The sequence below is a fragment of the Bos taurus genome, chromosome 6 (assembly GCF_002263795.3).
Source record: "Bos taurus isolate L1 Dominette 01449 registration number 42190680 breed Hereford chromosome 6, ARS-UCD2.0, whole genome shotgun sequence".
NCBI classification, from domain to species: domain Eukaryota; kingdom Metazoa; phylum Chordata; class Mammalia; order Artiodactyla; family Bovidae; genus Bos; species Bos taurus.
In genome coordinates this window covers 96720899-96738552 of record NC_037333.1, presented here as the reverse complement: position 1 = coordinate 96738552, position 17654 = coordinate 96720899, and the positions used below count along the sequence as shown (strand labels likewise).

The window sequence follows — 17654 nt, the reverse complement described above, 5'->3', positions numbered from 1 at the left end:
GAACCAGTAGGAAATATGTATGTATATATTAAAAATTATATCTGTATATATAGATATATGTATCTACATATACACACGTACTTAATTCCTCAAGAGCAAGAGGAGATGAGCATCCCAACTCAAGAAGATAGGGAATTTGCTCTTCCTTAGCCTTTGGGCCCATCTGAGGCTCCAGTGGGTAGGATGGTGCCCACTCATACTGATGAGAATGGATCTCGTTTCTTAGTCTGTTGAATCAAGTGCTAATAATCTCTTCCAGAAACATTCTCATAGACATACCCAGAAATGATGTTTTACCAGCTATCCGGGCATCCCTTGGCCCAGTCAAATTGACATAAAGTTAACCATCACAGCTTTTTCTCCCTTTTATAAATGGAAGTCTTGTGCTTTGGGTCATATCTGCTATTATGACTTTGAGTTCAGTACAAAGGCCACATTCAAGGATGTTTATGGCATTTACGATAATACGGAAACCCAATTGCATTTCTAAAAATATAAATAAACACAGATTTTTGTGCTTATGTTTCTAAACTGGAGAGGTTAAAGAGTTGTTGTAGATCTGCTTTTGGACTAGTTTGAGTAATTTACCAACATTCAGCTTGTTTCAATTATCCTGGCCCACCCACTGGTGCGATCAAATTAAGAATTTTTACATCAGACATTTAAAAGAGAAAGGGAAAGAGGTTCATTTATTTGTATTCTTCAAAAAGAAAGAGAGAGGGAGAGGGATTTAACACCATTTTCTATATTTTCCGACTTCTCACCCCAAGTTACCACCATCCTTGGCAGGCAAGTGGTCCATGTATCTATTTGAATTTCCTTAGCTGCTTGTTAATGTGCACATTACTGGGAGCCACTCCAGACCTCCTGACCTGAAATTTCTGGAGTTGGATTTCAGCAAATTGCATAGTTAAGAGTCCCCTCAATGATCTTTGTGAACTCTAAAGTTTGAGAACCACTGGTCCAGACATTCTACCTTAGGGTGTTTGTGGTTGACTAGGAATGTGAGGATAACGATAACGGTCCCTTTTGATTCAGGACTTGGTTTTCCTGGACCTCCATTTTTGGATTCTTGACTTTCTTAGGGTAGATTTGTTCAGTTCAGTTCAGTCACTCAGTTGTGTCCAACTCTTTGCGACCCTATGAATCTCAGCACGCCAGGCCTCCCTGTCCATCACCAACTCCCGGAGTTCACTCAGACTCACATCCATTGAGTCAGTGATGCCATCCAGCCATCTCATCCTCTGTCGTCCCCTTCTCCTCCTGCCCCCAATCCCTCCCAGCATCAGAGTCTTTTCCAATGAGTCAACTCTTCGCATGAGGTGGCCAAAGTACTGGAGTTTCAGCTTTAGCATCATTCCTTCCAAAGAAATCCCAGGGCTGATCTCCTTCAGAATGGACTGGTTGGATCTCCTTGCAGTCCAAGGGACTCTCAAGAGTCTTCTCCAACACCACAGTTCAAAAGCATCAATTCTTCGGCACTCAGCCTTCTTCACAGTCCAACTCTCACATCCATACATGACCACAGGAAAAACCATAGCCTTGACTAGACGAACCTTTGTTGGCAAAATAATGTCTCTGTTTTTGAATATGCTATCTAGGTTGGTCATAAGTTTCCTTCCAAGGAGTAAGCATCTTTTAATTTCATGGCTGTAGTCACCATCTGCAGTGATTTTGGAGCCCCCAAAAATAAAGTCTGACACTGTTTCCACTGTTTCCCCATCTATTTCCCATGTAGTGATGGGACCGGATGTCATGATCTTCGTTTTCTGAATGTTGAGCTTTAAGCCAACTTTTTCACACTCCTCTTTCATTTTCATCAAGAGGCTTTTGAGTTCCTCTTCACTTTCTGCCATAAAGGTGGTGTCATCTGAATGTCTGAGGTTATTGGTATTTCTCCTGGCAATCTTGATTCCAGCTTGTGTTTCTTCCAGTCCAGCATTTCTCATGATGTACTCTGCATATAAGTTAAATAAGCAGGTTGATAATATACAGCCTTGATTTACTCCTTTTCCTATTTGGAACCAGTCTGTTGTTCCATGTCCAGTTCTAACTGTTGCTTCCTGACCTGCATACAGATTTCTCAAGAGGCAGGTCAGGTGGTCTGGTATTCCCATCTCTTTCAGAATTTATTGTGATCTACACAGTCAAAGGCTTTGGCATAGTCAATAAAGCAGAAGTAGATGTTTTTCTGGAACTCTGTTGCTATTTTGATGATCCAGCAGATGTTGGCGATTTGATCTCTGGTTCCTCTGCCTTTTCTAAAACCAGCTTGAACATCAGGAAGTTCACAGTTCGTGTATTGCTGAAGCCTGGCTTGGAGAATTTTGAGCATTACTTTACTAGCGTGTGAGATGAGTGCAATTGTGTGGTAGTTTGAGCATTCTTTGGCATTGCCTTTCTTTGGGATTGGAATGAAAACTGACCTTTTCCAGTCCTGTGGCCACTGCTGAGTTTTCCAAATTTGCTGGCATATTGAGTGCAGCACTTTCACAGCATCATCTTTCAGGATTTGGAATAGCTCAACTGGAATTCCATCACCTCCACTAGCTTTGTTTGTAGTGATGCTTCCTAAGGCCCACTTGACTTCACATTCCAGGATGTCTGGCTCTTGGTCAGTGATCACACCATTGTGATTATCTGGGTTGTAAAGATCTTTTTTGTATAGTTCTTCTGTGTATTCTTGCCACCTCTTCTTAATATCTTCTGCTTCTGTTAGGTCCATACCATTTCTGTCCTTTATCGAGCCCATCTTTGCATGAAATGTTCCCTTGGTATCTCTAATTTTTTTGAAGAGATCTCTAGTTTTTCCCATTCTGTTGTTTTCCTCTATTTATTTGCATTGATCACTGAGGAAGGCTTTCTTCTCTCTTCTTGCTATTCTTTGGAATTTTGCTTTCAGATGCTTATATCTTTCATTTTCTCCTTTGCTTTTTGCTCCTCTTCTTTTCACAGCTATTTGTAAGGCCTCCCCAGACAGCCATTTTGCTTTTTTGCATTTCTTTTCCATGGGGATGGTCTTGATCCCTGTCTCCTATACAATGTCCCGAACCTCATTCCATAGTTCATCAGGCACTCTATCTATCGGATCTAGGCCCTTAAGTCTATTTCTCACTTATAATCATAAGGGATTTGATTTAGGTCATACCTGAATGGTCTAGTGGTTTTCCCTACTTTCTTCAATTTAAGTCTGAATTTGGTAATAAAGAGTTCATGATCTGAGCCACAGTGAGCTCCTGGTCTTGTTTTTGTTGACTGTATAGAGCTTCTCCATCTTTGGCTGCAAAGAATAGAATCAATCTGATTTCGGTGTTGACCATCTGGTGATGTCCATGTGTAGAGTCTTCTCTTGTGTTGTTGGAAGAGGGTGTTTGCTATGACCAGTGCATTTTCTTGGAAAAACTCTATTAGTCTTTGCCCTGCTTCATTCTGTATTCCAAGGCCAAATTTGCCTGTTACTCCAGGTGTTTCTTGACTTTCTACTTTTGCATTCCAGTGCCCTATAATGAAAAGGACATCTTTTTTGGGTGTTAGTTGTTAGGGTCTATGTAATATCAGTTTGCTAAGGTTACCGAGCAAAATACCACAGACTGGGTGGTTTAGACAACTGAAATTTATTTTCTTACATCTCTGGAGGCTGGAAACCCAAGAACAAAGTGTCAGCAGAATTGGTTTCTGGTGAGATCTCTTTCTTTGGCTTACAGATGGTGTCTTCTTTGTCTTCACTTTGTTTATCCTCTATGCATGTGTGTTGTCTGTATCTTAATCTCTTCCTCTTCTAAGAGTGCCAGGCATATTGGGTTGTTTTTCACTGTTCAGTCGCTAAGTTGTGTCTGACTCCTTACAACCCCGTGAACTGCTGCACTCCAGGCTCCTCTGTCCTTCACCATCTTCCGGAGTTTGCTTAAGCTCATGTCCATTGAGTCTGTGATGCCATCCAACCATCTCATCCTCTGTTGTCCCCTTCTCCTCCTGCCCTCTGTCTTTCCCAGCATCAGGGTCTTTTCCAGTGAGTCGGCTCTTCACATCAGGTGGGCAAAGTACTGGAGCTTCATCTTCAGCATCATCCTTGATGAATATTCAGGGTTGGTTACCTTTAGGATTGACTGGTGTGATCTCCTGGCTGTCTTTGGACTTTACCTTCACCACCAGACACATCCACAGCTGAGCATCATTTCCACATTGGCCCAGCTTTCTTTCTGGAGCTATTTCTCTGCTCTTCCCTGGTAGCAGGTTGGTACCAGGCCCAACCTGGTAGGTTGGACACCTACCAACCTGGGGGGCTCCATCTTCCGGTGTCATATCTCTTTTCCCTTTCCATTCTGTTATTGGGTTAGACCTACTCATAGAACCTCGTTTTACCTTATATACCTCTTCATAGGACCTACCTCGAAATATGGTCACATGCTAAGGTGTTGGGAGTTAGGAATTCAGGATATTAATTCTGGGGGGAAATAATCCAGCTCATAACAGAAGGAAGTATACTCCTGATTGGCCTCTTGGTCTCTCTTCTAAGGCAGCAGGAAGGAGGTAGGGACAATGACCCCTTGCTCTTCATTGGTTTTGTTCCTGCTAAGTTCCATTTTTTTAAATGTCTAGTTACTTTGAGAGTCTAATTACCACTGGCTTAAGTGCTTTAAATGACCAAGAGTGGCAGTTCTCAAAGGAAATCTGAGAAGCCAAAACTCTTTCTTTGCTTCTTTTTTACTGAGTAACATCTGCACTGATTGTGCAAGAGCCATGGTAGCTGAAGCCGTTGATACTTTAGCGTGGGTTAAGGCAGTAGCACCAAGCTGTATTGGTAGTCATTATAATTTCACCATTGTGCATCTGTATTGCAGGAAATAAAATACCAGTTTCACTTAAAAATACCCTTGATGAAGTAGGAAAAATTATTAGGTTGACTAAATTTCAACCTTTGAAATTTTAGTATCATCTTATTATTTTATGTGACATAATGGGATGCGTGCATAAAGCATTTCTACTGCATATAAACATTCAGTGACTGTTTGGAAGAAAAGCACGTCTGTGATTGAATTGTGAGCCAAACTCGCCTCTGTTTTCATAAAACACCATTTTATCTTCAAAGGATAAGTGATAGGTGAACTATGCTTATTCAGACTCACGCAGCTGGCAGACATGTTCACAAAAATAAGTCAAGTGAGCCTGTCACTTAAAAGAAAAGCAACTGACAGGATTTGTTGCTCATAATAAAATTCAAAGCTTTCAAGTGAAAATTAGAATTTTGGAAAACTTGTATCTGTTACTGTGATCTCGATAGCTTACCAAGAGTTTATGATTTTTCTGGTGACGGGGTGTGTGTGTGTGTGTGTGTGTCTGTGTGCACTCAGTTGTGTCTGACTGTTTACAACCCCATAGACTGTAGCCCGCCAGGCTCCTCTGTCCATGGGATTCTCCAGGAAGAATTCTGGAGTGGGTTGCCATTTCCTACTCAAGGGGATCTTCCTGACCCAGGGATGTAACCCGAGTCTCATGTCTCATGCATTGGCAGGTGGGTTCTTTACCACTAATGCCACCTGAGAAGTCCAATGTATTCAATATCTGAATGCTAAATATAGTAAGCTTGGAAAATTCTCTACCAAAATATTCTTGATCAATGGTTGTTTTACCTTTCTAATTGCAAATAAGATTAGATAATCATGAACAAGCTGGAAAATTAAAAGAACTAATTTTTTTGAGAGCTTTGTTTCTATCTACTTAGAATTCATTGAAATTAGCAGAGATTAGAATCTGTCCTATTGAAATGCTCTTGGAAATCTTGCCATAAATGTCCCCTTCTCTTCATTCTGCCTCTGGTGTATCTTTTTCTAATATTTATAGAGCCTTTTTTTTTCTCTTTTCTCCTTCATTTTTCCTTTCCTCCTCTTTTATTCATTTCCCCTCCTTTTGATTTGCCTTATTATACCTGGAAGTATTTCCTCACATGCTGCAGTTTTCAGTTTCTGCCGCGTCCTCTAGGAGAGATGCGGAGTTGGTACGTATGAGGCGGGCATTGACAAAGTGTGGGTGCATCTTTGCCGTCTCAGCTCCAGGACTTAAACAGTCTTCCATTCAATATGCGAAACTCCACACTGGAATCGTTGCTTGACTTCTATTCTTAGATTTTAGAGGCTGTGAAGGAAGGTCAGGGGAGAGGATTGTAACTGAAAATGTATACCTTCTAGAAGTGGCTTCAGAATCAGTTCTACCATTATATTGTGTTCTTTATAAATTTCGTTCTCTTTTTTCCTCTAGTCCACAAGTCACTCCCGAGTTGGCCTGAAAGCAAGCACCAAGCAAAAGGTATGTTTTGTCCTCTGCATTATTCCTTTCAAAAACGATTATTTTGCTGAGCGCTTATATATATTTTTCCTGTAAAGAGTAACTTGATTTTGGAAGGCAGGGGTATACCCAGAAACAAAGTGTTTTTGATTTTCATTTACTTTGCCTCCATAATAGCAAAACTGAAAGTGGAGAGAGATCCTTGAAATGAAATGGCATGAGAGGTAATCTAGATACCCAGTGACAGAAGCTCAGAATTTTCCATGGCTCACAAACAATTCTGAAGCAATTCTGAAAGCAAGGTCAGAAGGTACACTCCCAGGTTCAGCTCTTATATTTTCTTAGCCCTTCACAGTGAAGGAATTTGTTCCTGTCTCCATCCATATTTTTACTAAACTTCGTTCTCTCAGCATGTGCTATGCAGAATGACCCTCGCCTCTGACCTGTGTTGAATTGGCTAAATCATGAGCTCGGAGTCAGAAAGAATTGGGTTCAGTTCCTGAGTCTGTCACTTTACTACTTATGTGACCTTGGACATATTTGTGTGAAGACGATTGTATCTCTTAACATAGTATATTTTAACAATAAAATGAGATAATATATGTGAAAATACTGATAACCCAGTGCCTAGCACAAAGTAGGTTCACCATGATTTTTTAAATTATACAATATATCATTGATGTTTTCAATGTACAAAACAATGGAAAATTTGAAATTCCAAAATTTTAATCCTTGAATGCACACACATTGTGTTTAAATTATGCTCACTGCCAGTGACACACAGGCCAGTGATGTAATAGGTGTATTAGGATTTGGAGAAGTTTGTGCTAAAAAATTATTCTTCTAGTGTAGACATTTGCACTGTTTGGATAACCTGCCAAACCTCTCAGGATAACGGATATCTTAGCTCAGAGGACCTTTCTTGATGTCAGTTGTTAGAGGAAAGAAACACCTGAGAGGTGTTTAAGCATATTAAAAGAGGTGACTTCCAGGAAAGCACTAAGGCCAGTGCCTGAGCAGATTGTAGCTTTATTTAGTAGAGAAACATCATGTTGACTGGAAAGAAGATGGGCAGACCTGGGCTCTAACCCAGGTTCAACACTTTCCAGAAAGTGATAGCTGACCTCGATATGGCCAGTCCTGTGCTCCAGATAGGTATGAGCACTTTACAAGGACCAATTCGTTTAATACGCTAGGTGGGTGTTCTTGTGTCCCTCAGGGTTGGTCAGGAGAGTAAATCACACCAATAATTTGAACAGAGAGAATTTGATGTGAAGAACTGTTAATCTGTTATAAAGTTGTCAACTAGGTAATGGAAAGAATGAAAAGAGAACTCTAAGGGCGTTGTCCCTCAACCTTTTTGACACTGGGGACTGGTTTCATGGAAGACAGTTTTTCTGTGGGTTGAGATGAGGGGGATGGTTTCGGGATGATTTGAGGGCATTACATTCATTGTGTATGTTATGTACATATTATTATTACATTGTGATATATAAGGAAATAATTGTATAACTTGCCATAATGCACAATCAGTGGGAGCCCCGAGCTTGTTTTCCTGTGACTCGATGGTCCCATCTGGGGGTGATGGGAGATAGTGACACCCGAGGTGCTCAGATCCTTCGCATGTGCAGTTCACAGATTCTCATTGGCTCACACTCCAATGAGAATCTAATGCCATCACTGTTCAGGTGGAAATGTGAGTGATGGAGACCAGGTGTAAATACACATGAGCTTCACTCACTTGCCCGCTGCTCACCTCCTGCTCTGCAGCCTGGGTCCTAACAGACCACAGAGCAGTACCAGTCCCTGGTCCAGGACTTGGGGACCCCTGCTTTAAGGTATAGGAAGCAGCTACCACCCCCAGGGCTGAGGGAACAAAGGAGAGAGTGGGGATTACTAATACTTCTCACGTGCTTAGAGGAAGGTCCACACAGAGCTGAAATGCAGGCCTCTGAGGAGAGGGTGCTGGCAGCAGGCTCTGAGGCTGATTCTACAAGAACCCTACAAACGGGTTTCAGTGGTTCCGCAGTCAGGAGAAAAGGGTGAGTTCCTTCTTGCTCCTTCATCTCTGTAGCCTTCGCTAGCGCCCCCTACCGATAGAGCTAAAAAGAAACCAGCTGACTGAGCAGGGATGTGTTCTGCAGAGTCCCACCTTAACATCATAAACTGGTTACAGAAAGATGCATTTGGCCATGAGAGACTGGCACACTTACTAGCTCCGTTTTGTAGATGAGGAAACTGAGACAAGTGTGTTACGCTGTGTTTCCTCAGGGCTATAGTCTGAATGTCTGCCTCCTCCCTCCAAATTGAAATCCTAGCCTCCAAAGGGGATGTTATTAGGAGGTGGGGCCTTTGGGAGGTGCTCAAGTCCCTGAGGGCGGGGCTCTCATGAGTGGAATTAATGCTTTTTAAAAAGAGACCCTTCTACCATGTAAAGACACAGTGGGAAGTCTGCAGCCCTCACCTGACCACACTGGTACCCTGATCTCGGGCTTCCAGCCTCCAGAACTGTGAGAAATAAACGTCTGCTATTTAGAAGCCACCCAGTCTATGACATTTTGTTATAGCAGCTTGAATGGACTAAGACACCCATCTAGGAATTTAAACCTAGACAGCCTGGCTGCAAAGTGCATGCTTTTTAACCTCTTGAATAAGTGAGTCAACGCTTATTCTAAACATGGGTCAAAACACTTCTCTAAAGCTTACTTTTAAAATCTGTAAAGTGAGGATGACAATTTCTAACATGTAAAGTTAAATAAACTTTGAAAATGATGTGCCTGTCCTATTACCTGGCACATGGTCGATTCCTAACAATACCAGCTCTTACTATGTGTAGTATTTTTCTTGCTTCGAGTCTAAAGGACTATTCATTTGACCTCAATGAATTTGTATGTAGTTTTGAAAGTATTGCCTTTGCCTTGGTTGATCCCATCTCAAATGGGTTGTTTATCTCTCTTGCTCAGCACAGTTGGGTGTTTACATTGGGAAGTGAGCACCAGAGAGAATTTAGTGCTGGAGCTTGATCAGTGGAGGCTTTATTGATGATGTCCTTAAAATCAGAGTTTATCAGGGGCTGCATCAGAGCGCCGAGTTGGTCTTTCACTTTGAATTTTAAGTAATGGGGGAAATCACTGAATACATTCATTCATTCTTTAAAGCAACAATTATTTATTGGATGCTAAATTGCAGCAGATGCTGTGCTATGCATGGGTGCCGGGGACCAGCCCCGGCTGATCCAGGGTATTCGAAGCGGGGACGGCGTTGGCGACCTATTTATTTAAATATTTTATCAAAGATATAAAGAGTAATAGGATGAGGATAGCTCAGTAGGAAATTCAGTGGAGAAAAGAGGCTGAGTAGCTTGATTTACGCGGGAGACCAATAAAACTTCAAGACAAGAAGTTTGCACCACTTACGTAGGCCGCAGGCATCCTTCCGTTCTCCCGAAGGAGAGGAGACACTGAGGCCTCCCCGGTTGGATCTTAGAAGCCCAGGCATAATTAGTAAGCATGGCGGGTTCCGCGCTCCAGATGGAGACTCAGAATTTGGGAGAGAGAGCGACATGGGGAGACCAAGTTTTGGTGAACAAGGCCCGCAGTTTATTTTCCAAAGTAGTTTTTATACCTTAAGTTGTGCATAGAGGATAATGGGGGAAGGAGTGGAGTCATGCAAGGACAACAGTTCCTGGTCCTAATCGAAGCCAGGCTTTCAAACTTATCATATGCAAAAGTTCAGGTGAATTACATCATCTTCTGGCCAGGAGGCCTGTTAACATTTTAAGAAACTTATCTTTCTCTAAAGGTGATTATTCCAAAGTCAGGCACCAGCCTCCAAAAAAGCATTGGACAAAGCTGCATTCCTATAGGGCAAAGGTGAGGTGGGCTCAATCAAGAAAAGAATTAACTCAAGGGTCCAAGGTTACAAACATTGAGCTACTACTTACATTTCTATATACCCATTATATCAATCAATACACTGCCAAGGACACAGTAGGTAAGGAGTATGGAGACTTAGCAGCAAACATTGGCCCAATAAGTGAAAAACCCTTCACCAATACAATTTCTAATCAATCTTTTAACTACTCAAAGGAATCTGTGTTTAGACAGTTTAGAACATCTCCTGCCTCTCACAGTTGGGAGGCTCTGAACAATCACATGTGGCCGGAAAAACCTATTCAGGCAGGCTAGAGGATTTCCAAAGGAGTTTGTAGGTTGAAACACTGTCACACCCAGGAATTATTAACTGGAGCTGTAAGCTAACTCTTTTTTCAGAGAGAGGTAGTGGGGGACAGCCCCCCATAAAGTCAGAGGTGTAGGTGAAAGCACAAAGCATAAAGTAGGCAGACTCTGGTTTTGGGGGTAGATGCTTGAGAATTTCCAGGGAGACTCCTGAGGCTTGATCCCGCCTTTGCGTATGCCAAGCCTCCTTCCTCATGACCTTTGCCACGGGCGGAGCTCGCTCCCCGCACATGGGGGTGTTAGAAACAGATGGATGGACCCTGATCTGAAGATTGTTTCTTCCAGTCCAGTGGGGGTTGTGGTGTAAAAACTCAACAGCTCATTTTCCCTCACTCCTCCAGGTGTGCATGTATGTACGTATGTTTTTTTTTAAAACATAGATTTAAAGCCATTGGGCTTCTCTGGTGCCCCAGATGGTAAAGAATCTGCCTGCAATGTGGGAGACCCAGGTTCAATCCCTGGGTTGGAAAGATCCCCTGGAGAAGGGAATGTCTACCCACTCCAGTATTCTTGCCTGGAGAATCCCATGGACAGAGGAGCCTGGCAGGCTTCAGTCCATAGGGTCAGACACGACTGAGTGACTAAGTACTTAATGCTGTCATGTGGGGAAAATCTCTATTGGATCTACTATGGAGTTAACCAGTATCTAAAGGAGATTGTATAGGGGTAGACGTGTGAGGGGAAAGCCTGTCCTGAAGGATGGGATCACTCATTAACCAGGGAAGAGGCAAGTCTTAGACTAGACTCAGGGAATGAGTGGGCAGGGCTGGGAGGCAGCAGCCCTGGGGAGCTCTGGGATTCCTGGTGGTGGATCACAAGATGTTATGTGCAGGGGGATGAGAGTTTATAGCTCTGACGTGCATACTGTGATACTCTAAGGGCCTCTAGAGTGTTCTATAGAGTGGAAAAAGAGAGTCTGGGAGCAGCAGGGCCTTGTTGTGTTGTTGTTTAGTCACTCAGTCTTGTCTAACTCTTTGAGACCCCATGGACTATAGCACACGAGTCTCCTCTCTCCTTCACCATCTCCCGGGGCTTGCTCAAACTCATGTCTGTTGAGTCAGTGATACTATCCAACCATCTCATCCTCTGTCTTCTCCTTCTCCTCCTGCCTTCAATCTTGCCCAGCATCAGGGTTTTTTGCAATGAATCAGCTCTTCGAGTTAGGTGGCCAAAGTATTGGAGCTTCAGCTGCAACATCAATCCTTCCAGTGAATATTCAGGGTTGATTTCCTTTAGGATTGACTGGTTTGATCTGGCAACCCACTGCAGTATTCTTGCCTGGAGAACCCCATGGACAGTGTGAAAAGGCAGGGCTTTAGAGTCTTGGAAGTAGCCGACTGGTGGGATCAGGATCCTCTGCTGTACAAATCAGGCTGTTTTTATCCTTTATTTCCCCTCTATGTTTTCTTTTTGCTTCAAAGTGGCAACCCACTCCAGTGTTCTTGCCTGGAGAATCCCAGGGACGGGGGAGCCTGGTGGGCTGCCGTCTGTGGGGTCCCACAGAGTCGGACACGACTGAAGTGACTTAGCAGCAGCAGCAATATCTTAGGGATATCTTGGTATCCCTAAGAGAACTAAGGGCAGAGCTTTATCTGTGTTCTTTGGCCAGAACTTGAAGGGAAAGCTGGCCTTGGAGACTAGCATGGTAGTTTTGTCACTTAGGATGCTCACGAGAGAACCCCAAGATTGAAGCCTTGTATTTAAGGTCGTACTACGTCTTGTTGCTCTTTCTAGAAATTCTGGTGAGAACTAAGGAGGTTAGTTTATATTGAGATATATTTTGTAGGACATGGGAATATCCAAACCTCTTGTTGACCCCCTCAGCTCAAGGGAATTTATTTTAGAGGAAAATAAATGTATAGAGGGAATAGCCAGGGAGATGAATATTCTGTCACCCCAATGTAGAACCTCAGTGAGCTATGCTGGAATAAATAGAAGACTCTTTTGTCTCCTTCCCACAAGACTTTCTGCTCCCCCAGTATATTTTCAAGATTATTAACAGTATTAATGGTAAAAATAAGATGTAATCAGTGTTCTGGTTGCCTTGCAAACATTCAGTGGTAGCACTGTTTTCCTTTGATTTTAATCAAAAAGAAAATTGAATTGCCAGAGCCTACTGTTAACAGTGTGTTTTAAATATTCTCAGTCTCCAGCCCAAACATTTCTATGACATTCGGTGATCTCGAGTTTACTATATCCTGGATTTTATCAAAGCCATCTTTTCAGATCTTAAAAATAAATTCACAGTAAGTTACATTTGAATTATATGGCTTAAAGTATAATCTCTCCTAAGGGTATTTGCATTTTAATAGATGACAGAGCTAATGAAATCGAGTCGAAGGGGTGGAATTTCTGGCATTAGCAAACAGGGAACAATTTTTAGTTGGTAGAAAGATCTTATCCTTGTTCCTAGAATTATATTGTTTACATATAAGATTGATTCAGAAGGAAACATTAACTGGTTAGATGACCTAGGTCACAGATGTTTATAGTTGGTAGGGAGTCAGTATTCCAGTTGGGAGCACAGAGGCCGGGTGGGGCTTGTCTGTTCAGCCCATGATTATCTCTTCCTTCCACATCATCCCCTACCAACTCCCTTCTTTTTAAAATTAATTAATTAGTTCATTTGGCTGCACCAGGTCTTAGCTGCAGCACTGTGGATCTTAGATCTTTAGTTCTGGCATGTAGAATCTAGTTCCCTGACCAGGGATTGAACCCAGGCACCCTGCTTTGGGAGCACAGACCATTAGGAGCACTTAGCCACTGGACAACCCAGGGAAGTCCTCAGCCTCCTTCTTAATGAGTGTAATTTCCCTCTTTTCCATAGAACCGTAAGCTTTCCTCCAAGCACAAACAGATTTTCTTAATATTTGTGCCTTTTTTCTCTATCCCCCTCTCTTTGGCACCAAGTATCTGAGAGCTTCCTAAATGTTGATATGCATGTTGAAAAACACCCCAGGCCCTATTTATACCTGAGCAATCCATGGGGGCTTCCTTAATGACTCAGATGGTAAAGAATGTGCCTGCAATGCAAGAGACCTGGGTTTGATCCCTGGGTTGGGAAGATCTCCTGGAGACGGGAATGGCTACCCTCTCCAGTATTCTTGCCTGGAGAATTCCACGGACAGAGGAGCCTGGTGGGCTACAGTTCATGGGCTTGCAGAGAGTCGGACACGACTGAGCGACTTTCATATACACACATTGTGGATGTTCATTCTCTGGGTTTGGACAAATAACTGATATGTATGCACCATTGAAGTTTCACATAGAACAGTTTCACTGCCCCCAAAGCCCCCTCTGCTTTACCTGTTCATGTCTCCACCCCCAGCCTCTGGCAGCCACTGATGTTCTTCGACTCCATTGTTTTACCTTTTCCAGAATAAAATATAGTTGGAATAATAGAACCTTTCCACATTGGCTTATTTCACTTAGTAATTTAACATTCTTCTGTCTTTTCATGGTGTGATAGCTCATTTCCTTTTAGCACTGAACAATATTCCATTGTCTGAATGAACCGCAGTTTGTTTATCCATTCACCTACTGAATGGATAAAACTTGATTGCTTCCAAGTTTTGGCAATTGTGAATAAAGCTGCTATAAACATCCATGTGCTCATTTTTGGGTGGACAGAAGGTTTCATCTTTGGATAAATACCAAGGGGTACAATTGCCGCATCAATTTTTCTTTATAATTTTCTTCTCACAAATGACTGTGAGCCTTTGCTCAATTGTCCTCCAGTGTCTGCTCCAGCTTGTGTATTTCCCCAGTCATGTTTCCTCTTCTTGGCTGGGGCTTTCCTGTACTGAGGCTCTGCCATCCCCAGGAATGAATGATCTGTGCCCCACTTGGAGAAATGTAAGGAAAGAGAGAAACCTTATGCAGCAATAGTACAGGGAAGTTTTTAGTTGTAGCAGTTAGATTTGGGCAAGTTAGGAAGAAGAGGCCATAAGCTGAGTTTATGGCACCCAAGAGTTAAATTCTGTCTGCCCATGCAATTCTTACTGGCGTCGGAAAGAGTCATTTAGGCCTTTTACATCGCTGTGAGCATCTGAACGCTGAATCTAGCTTAAGGGAAATTAAAAGCCACTGCTTTCTGCTAGTGACAATTCCCCTTGAAGGTCCTGACAGGAGATGGAAGGGAAATCAGGCTCCCTGAAGTGAAGTCCATATTATCCTGCATCCATGGTAAGTTTCTGTGGTCATGCGAGATGCCCGGTGGCTTTCTGAAAGACGCAGCCAGAATAGAGAATGACAAGACCAGCAAGATGAATTTAAAAGAGATGGAGGTCATCCCCACAGACTCAGAAAAATAGAGATTTTAGGTGAGCCTACTATTTTTTTTCCCCCAGAAAAACAAACTACACCAAATTAGCACTTTTATATTTCAGTTGTTTAAAAATACTATTTTATTTTTCTGGAAAGAGGAAAGTTTTTGAGACAAATACTGTTCAAAGGACCAAAGGCTGTGTATCAGATGCACTGACATGAAGTTTTACAGTCATCTCGTTTCTGAATTTTAGTCATAAAAGACACAGAAGGACACAGTGGGCATTTCAGCAATGTAGGTCAAATTCTGTTGCCATGCGCTCCAGGGGACTGGCTGTCCATGCCTTTTCTCCTCTTGGACTTGTATTATATTGAATAGTATTTGGCAAATATGAGCTTTGGGCTGAGGCTTTGGGAGAATATCATAGATTTTTAATGTGATGGTGTTTGTGAAGTGGGTGCTGGAGTCATTTCACTTTTCACTTAATCCTTTTCTTTCCCCTCCCCGTGGTGGAGAGTAGCCTGTCTTATCAAACCTGTGGTCCTTCGTGTCTCATGCCCCTACAGCCCAGGTCAAGGGTCCCCTTCAGTCTTCTCTTCTTTCCTCTAACTCTCCAGTGTCCTGAGACATTCCCGAGGTAGAAGGAATGCTCAGACTTGCTTTGGTTACAGCCTAGCATCTCAAACTCAAAAGAGTCAGCTTCAAGGAGGGTGTAGGCCAGTGGTTTTAAGAATCCCTTTCATCAAAGAGCAAATGTATTCTTATAAATCCTGTGGGAGGTGAGGCCTGAGCAGGATTGCTCAAAGCCCATCAGCCGTATATTTCTGGAGCAAAGGAAAAATAATAATGCCTCCGAGCGTAGCTCTCCTTGTTAAATATTAAATATGGTCATGGCCCAACTCCTCCGTGTTTCTCTGAGTTCTGGTAGGTCTCTTCAAGCTGGTCCTCTAATGGGCTTTTCTGGCCTGTGAGATACACCCACTGTTTTGGAATGGCAGTCATTCTGCAAGGAGAACCAATGAACTTAAATCTAATAAGAGATAGAGTTCCATGGGTTGTACAATAGGTCTTTGTGGGTTATCCATTTTATTTTTTATTTTTTTATTTTTTGGGTTATCCATTTTAAATGTAGCACTGTGTATATGACCTTCCCAAAGACCCTAACTATCACTTCCCCCTGGCAACCATGAGTTCCTTTTCTAAGTCTGTGAGTCTCTTTCTGTTTTGTAAATAAGTTCATTTGTATCATTTCTTTTTAGATTCCATTTATGCCAGCCTGGATGGGAAGAGGGTTTTGGGGGAGAATGGATACATGTATATGTATGACTGAGTCCCTTCACTGTTCACGTGAAACTATCACAACATTGTTAATTGGCTATACCCCAATACAAAATGATTTTGGTATTACAAAAAATAAAAATTAAATGAAAAAAAGAGATAGAGACTAGGGGAGGTTTTTCTGGAACAGGACACGAAGGATCCATAAAGCAATCTGAATGCAATGCAGTTGCTTCTTTTCACTGAAGGAAATATTAGCTCTGAAAAATTTGTGACACTTCAACTCAGAAAAGTTGGTTAAATACCCTTGTATCAGGTTGTTCTGAAGTCAAAACTTTGATTTCTGTGTCCACCACTTCCTCTCTAAGTGGCCTTTTCATTTAGCCCCACTGAAATGAAGAAGGTGTTTTAATTTGCATAAAATAAAATCTTCCATACTTCAGAAGAGCTCTAGATAGGATTTCAGAAGGAAAGAATGAAAATGTATCTTTTTTCTCCCTTTTCTTTTTTTTTTAATTGGAGTGTGGTTGATTGACAGTGTTGTATTAGTTTCAGGTATACAGCAAAGTGAATCAATTAACTTATATATTCATGTATATCCACTCTTCTTTAGATTCTTTTCCCATGTAGGCCATTACAGAGTATTGAGTAGAGTTTCCTGTGCTATATAGTAGGTCCTTATTAGTTCATTGGAGAAGGAAATGGCAACCCACTCCAGTGTTCTTGCCTGGAGAATCCCAGGGACGGGGGAGCCTGGTGGGCTGCTGTCTATGGGGTCGCACAGAGTCGGACACGACTGAAGCGACTTAGCAGCAGCAGCAGCAGCAGTGTGTATGTGTCACTCTCAGTCTTCCAATTTATCCCTCCCGGGTGACCATAAGTTTGTTTTCTACCTCTGTGGCTCTCCTTCTGTCTTCTAAATAAGTTATCTCCCTTTTCTTATAACCAAGATGATTCTCTGCAGAGACTGGGAACTCACAACTCAGTCATGTTTTGTTTTGCCCCTTTGAGTGATTTTTATCAAATTCTGTGCCAGTATTGTAACATGTGAGTATTTTCATATCAATATTTGGATTTGTGCTTGTCCTGAAAAATTGAAATATCTAGCACCTTAATGTCGATACCCAAATGACAATGATCTACCACAGCTTAGGGACTGCTGCCCACTTCGAACAAGGCAAGGCAAATTCAGTTCAGCATGCGCCTCACCCCACCCCACCTCCGTCTTCCTAACACCCTCCAACTGACGCCTTTCACAGCTTTCTTGGCCTCGAGAGGCATTTGAGGTTTTGACCTCTGTTCTAGGAGATATTATGCTACTTCTTTCTTGAGGAGTTCTCAATCCTTCTATAGATATTTTAGCTGAGATCAATCCTGAACTGTCTTGCAAACACATTCTGTTTAGCAGATTCATTATTAGGGTTCAAGTTTTCTTAGCAACGTGTTAGGCTTCAGTGAAGAGTTACTTAAAACATTCTTTGGTTTAAACTTATTTTCTTCTAACTTATTAATGATATTTAAGACTTTTTTGGTTAAAGATAATTCTGTTTCATAACTCTTCCATTTCCTGTCAGACACTTAATGTACAA

At 42.1% G+C, this 17654-nt stretch overlaps 1 protein-coding gene across 1 annotated transcript in view; it reads left to right on the top strand.

Moving 5' to 3' along the window:
• Positions 1–17654, top strand: part of RASGEF1B (RasGEF domain family member 1B) — a 660869-nt gene that overhangs the window by 136684 nt on the left and 506531 nt on the right. Inside the window, exon 2 of the mRNA XM_024993100.1 lies at positions 6256–6303. Coding sequence (XP_024848868.1) covers positions 6256–6303 — 48 coding nt within the window. The remainder of the gene's footprint in view (positions 1–6255; positions 6304–17654) is intronic.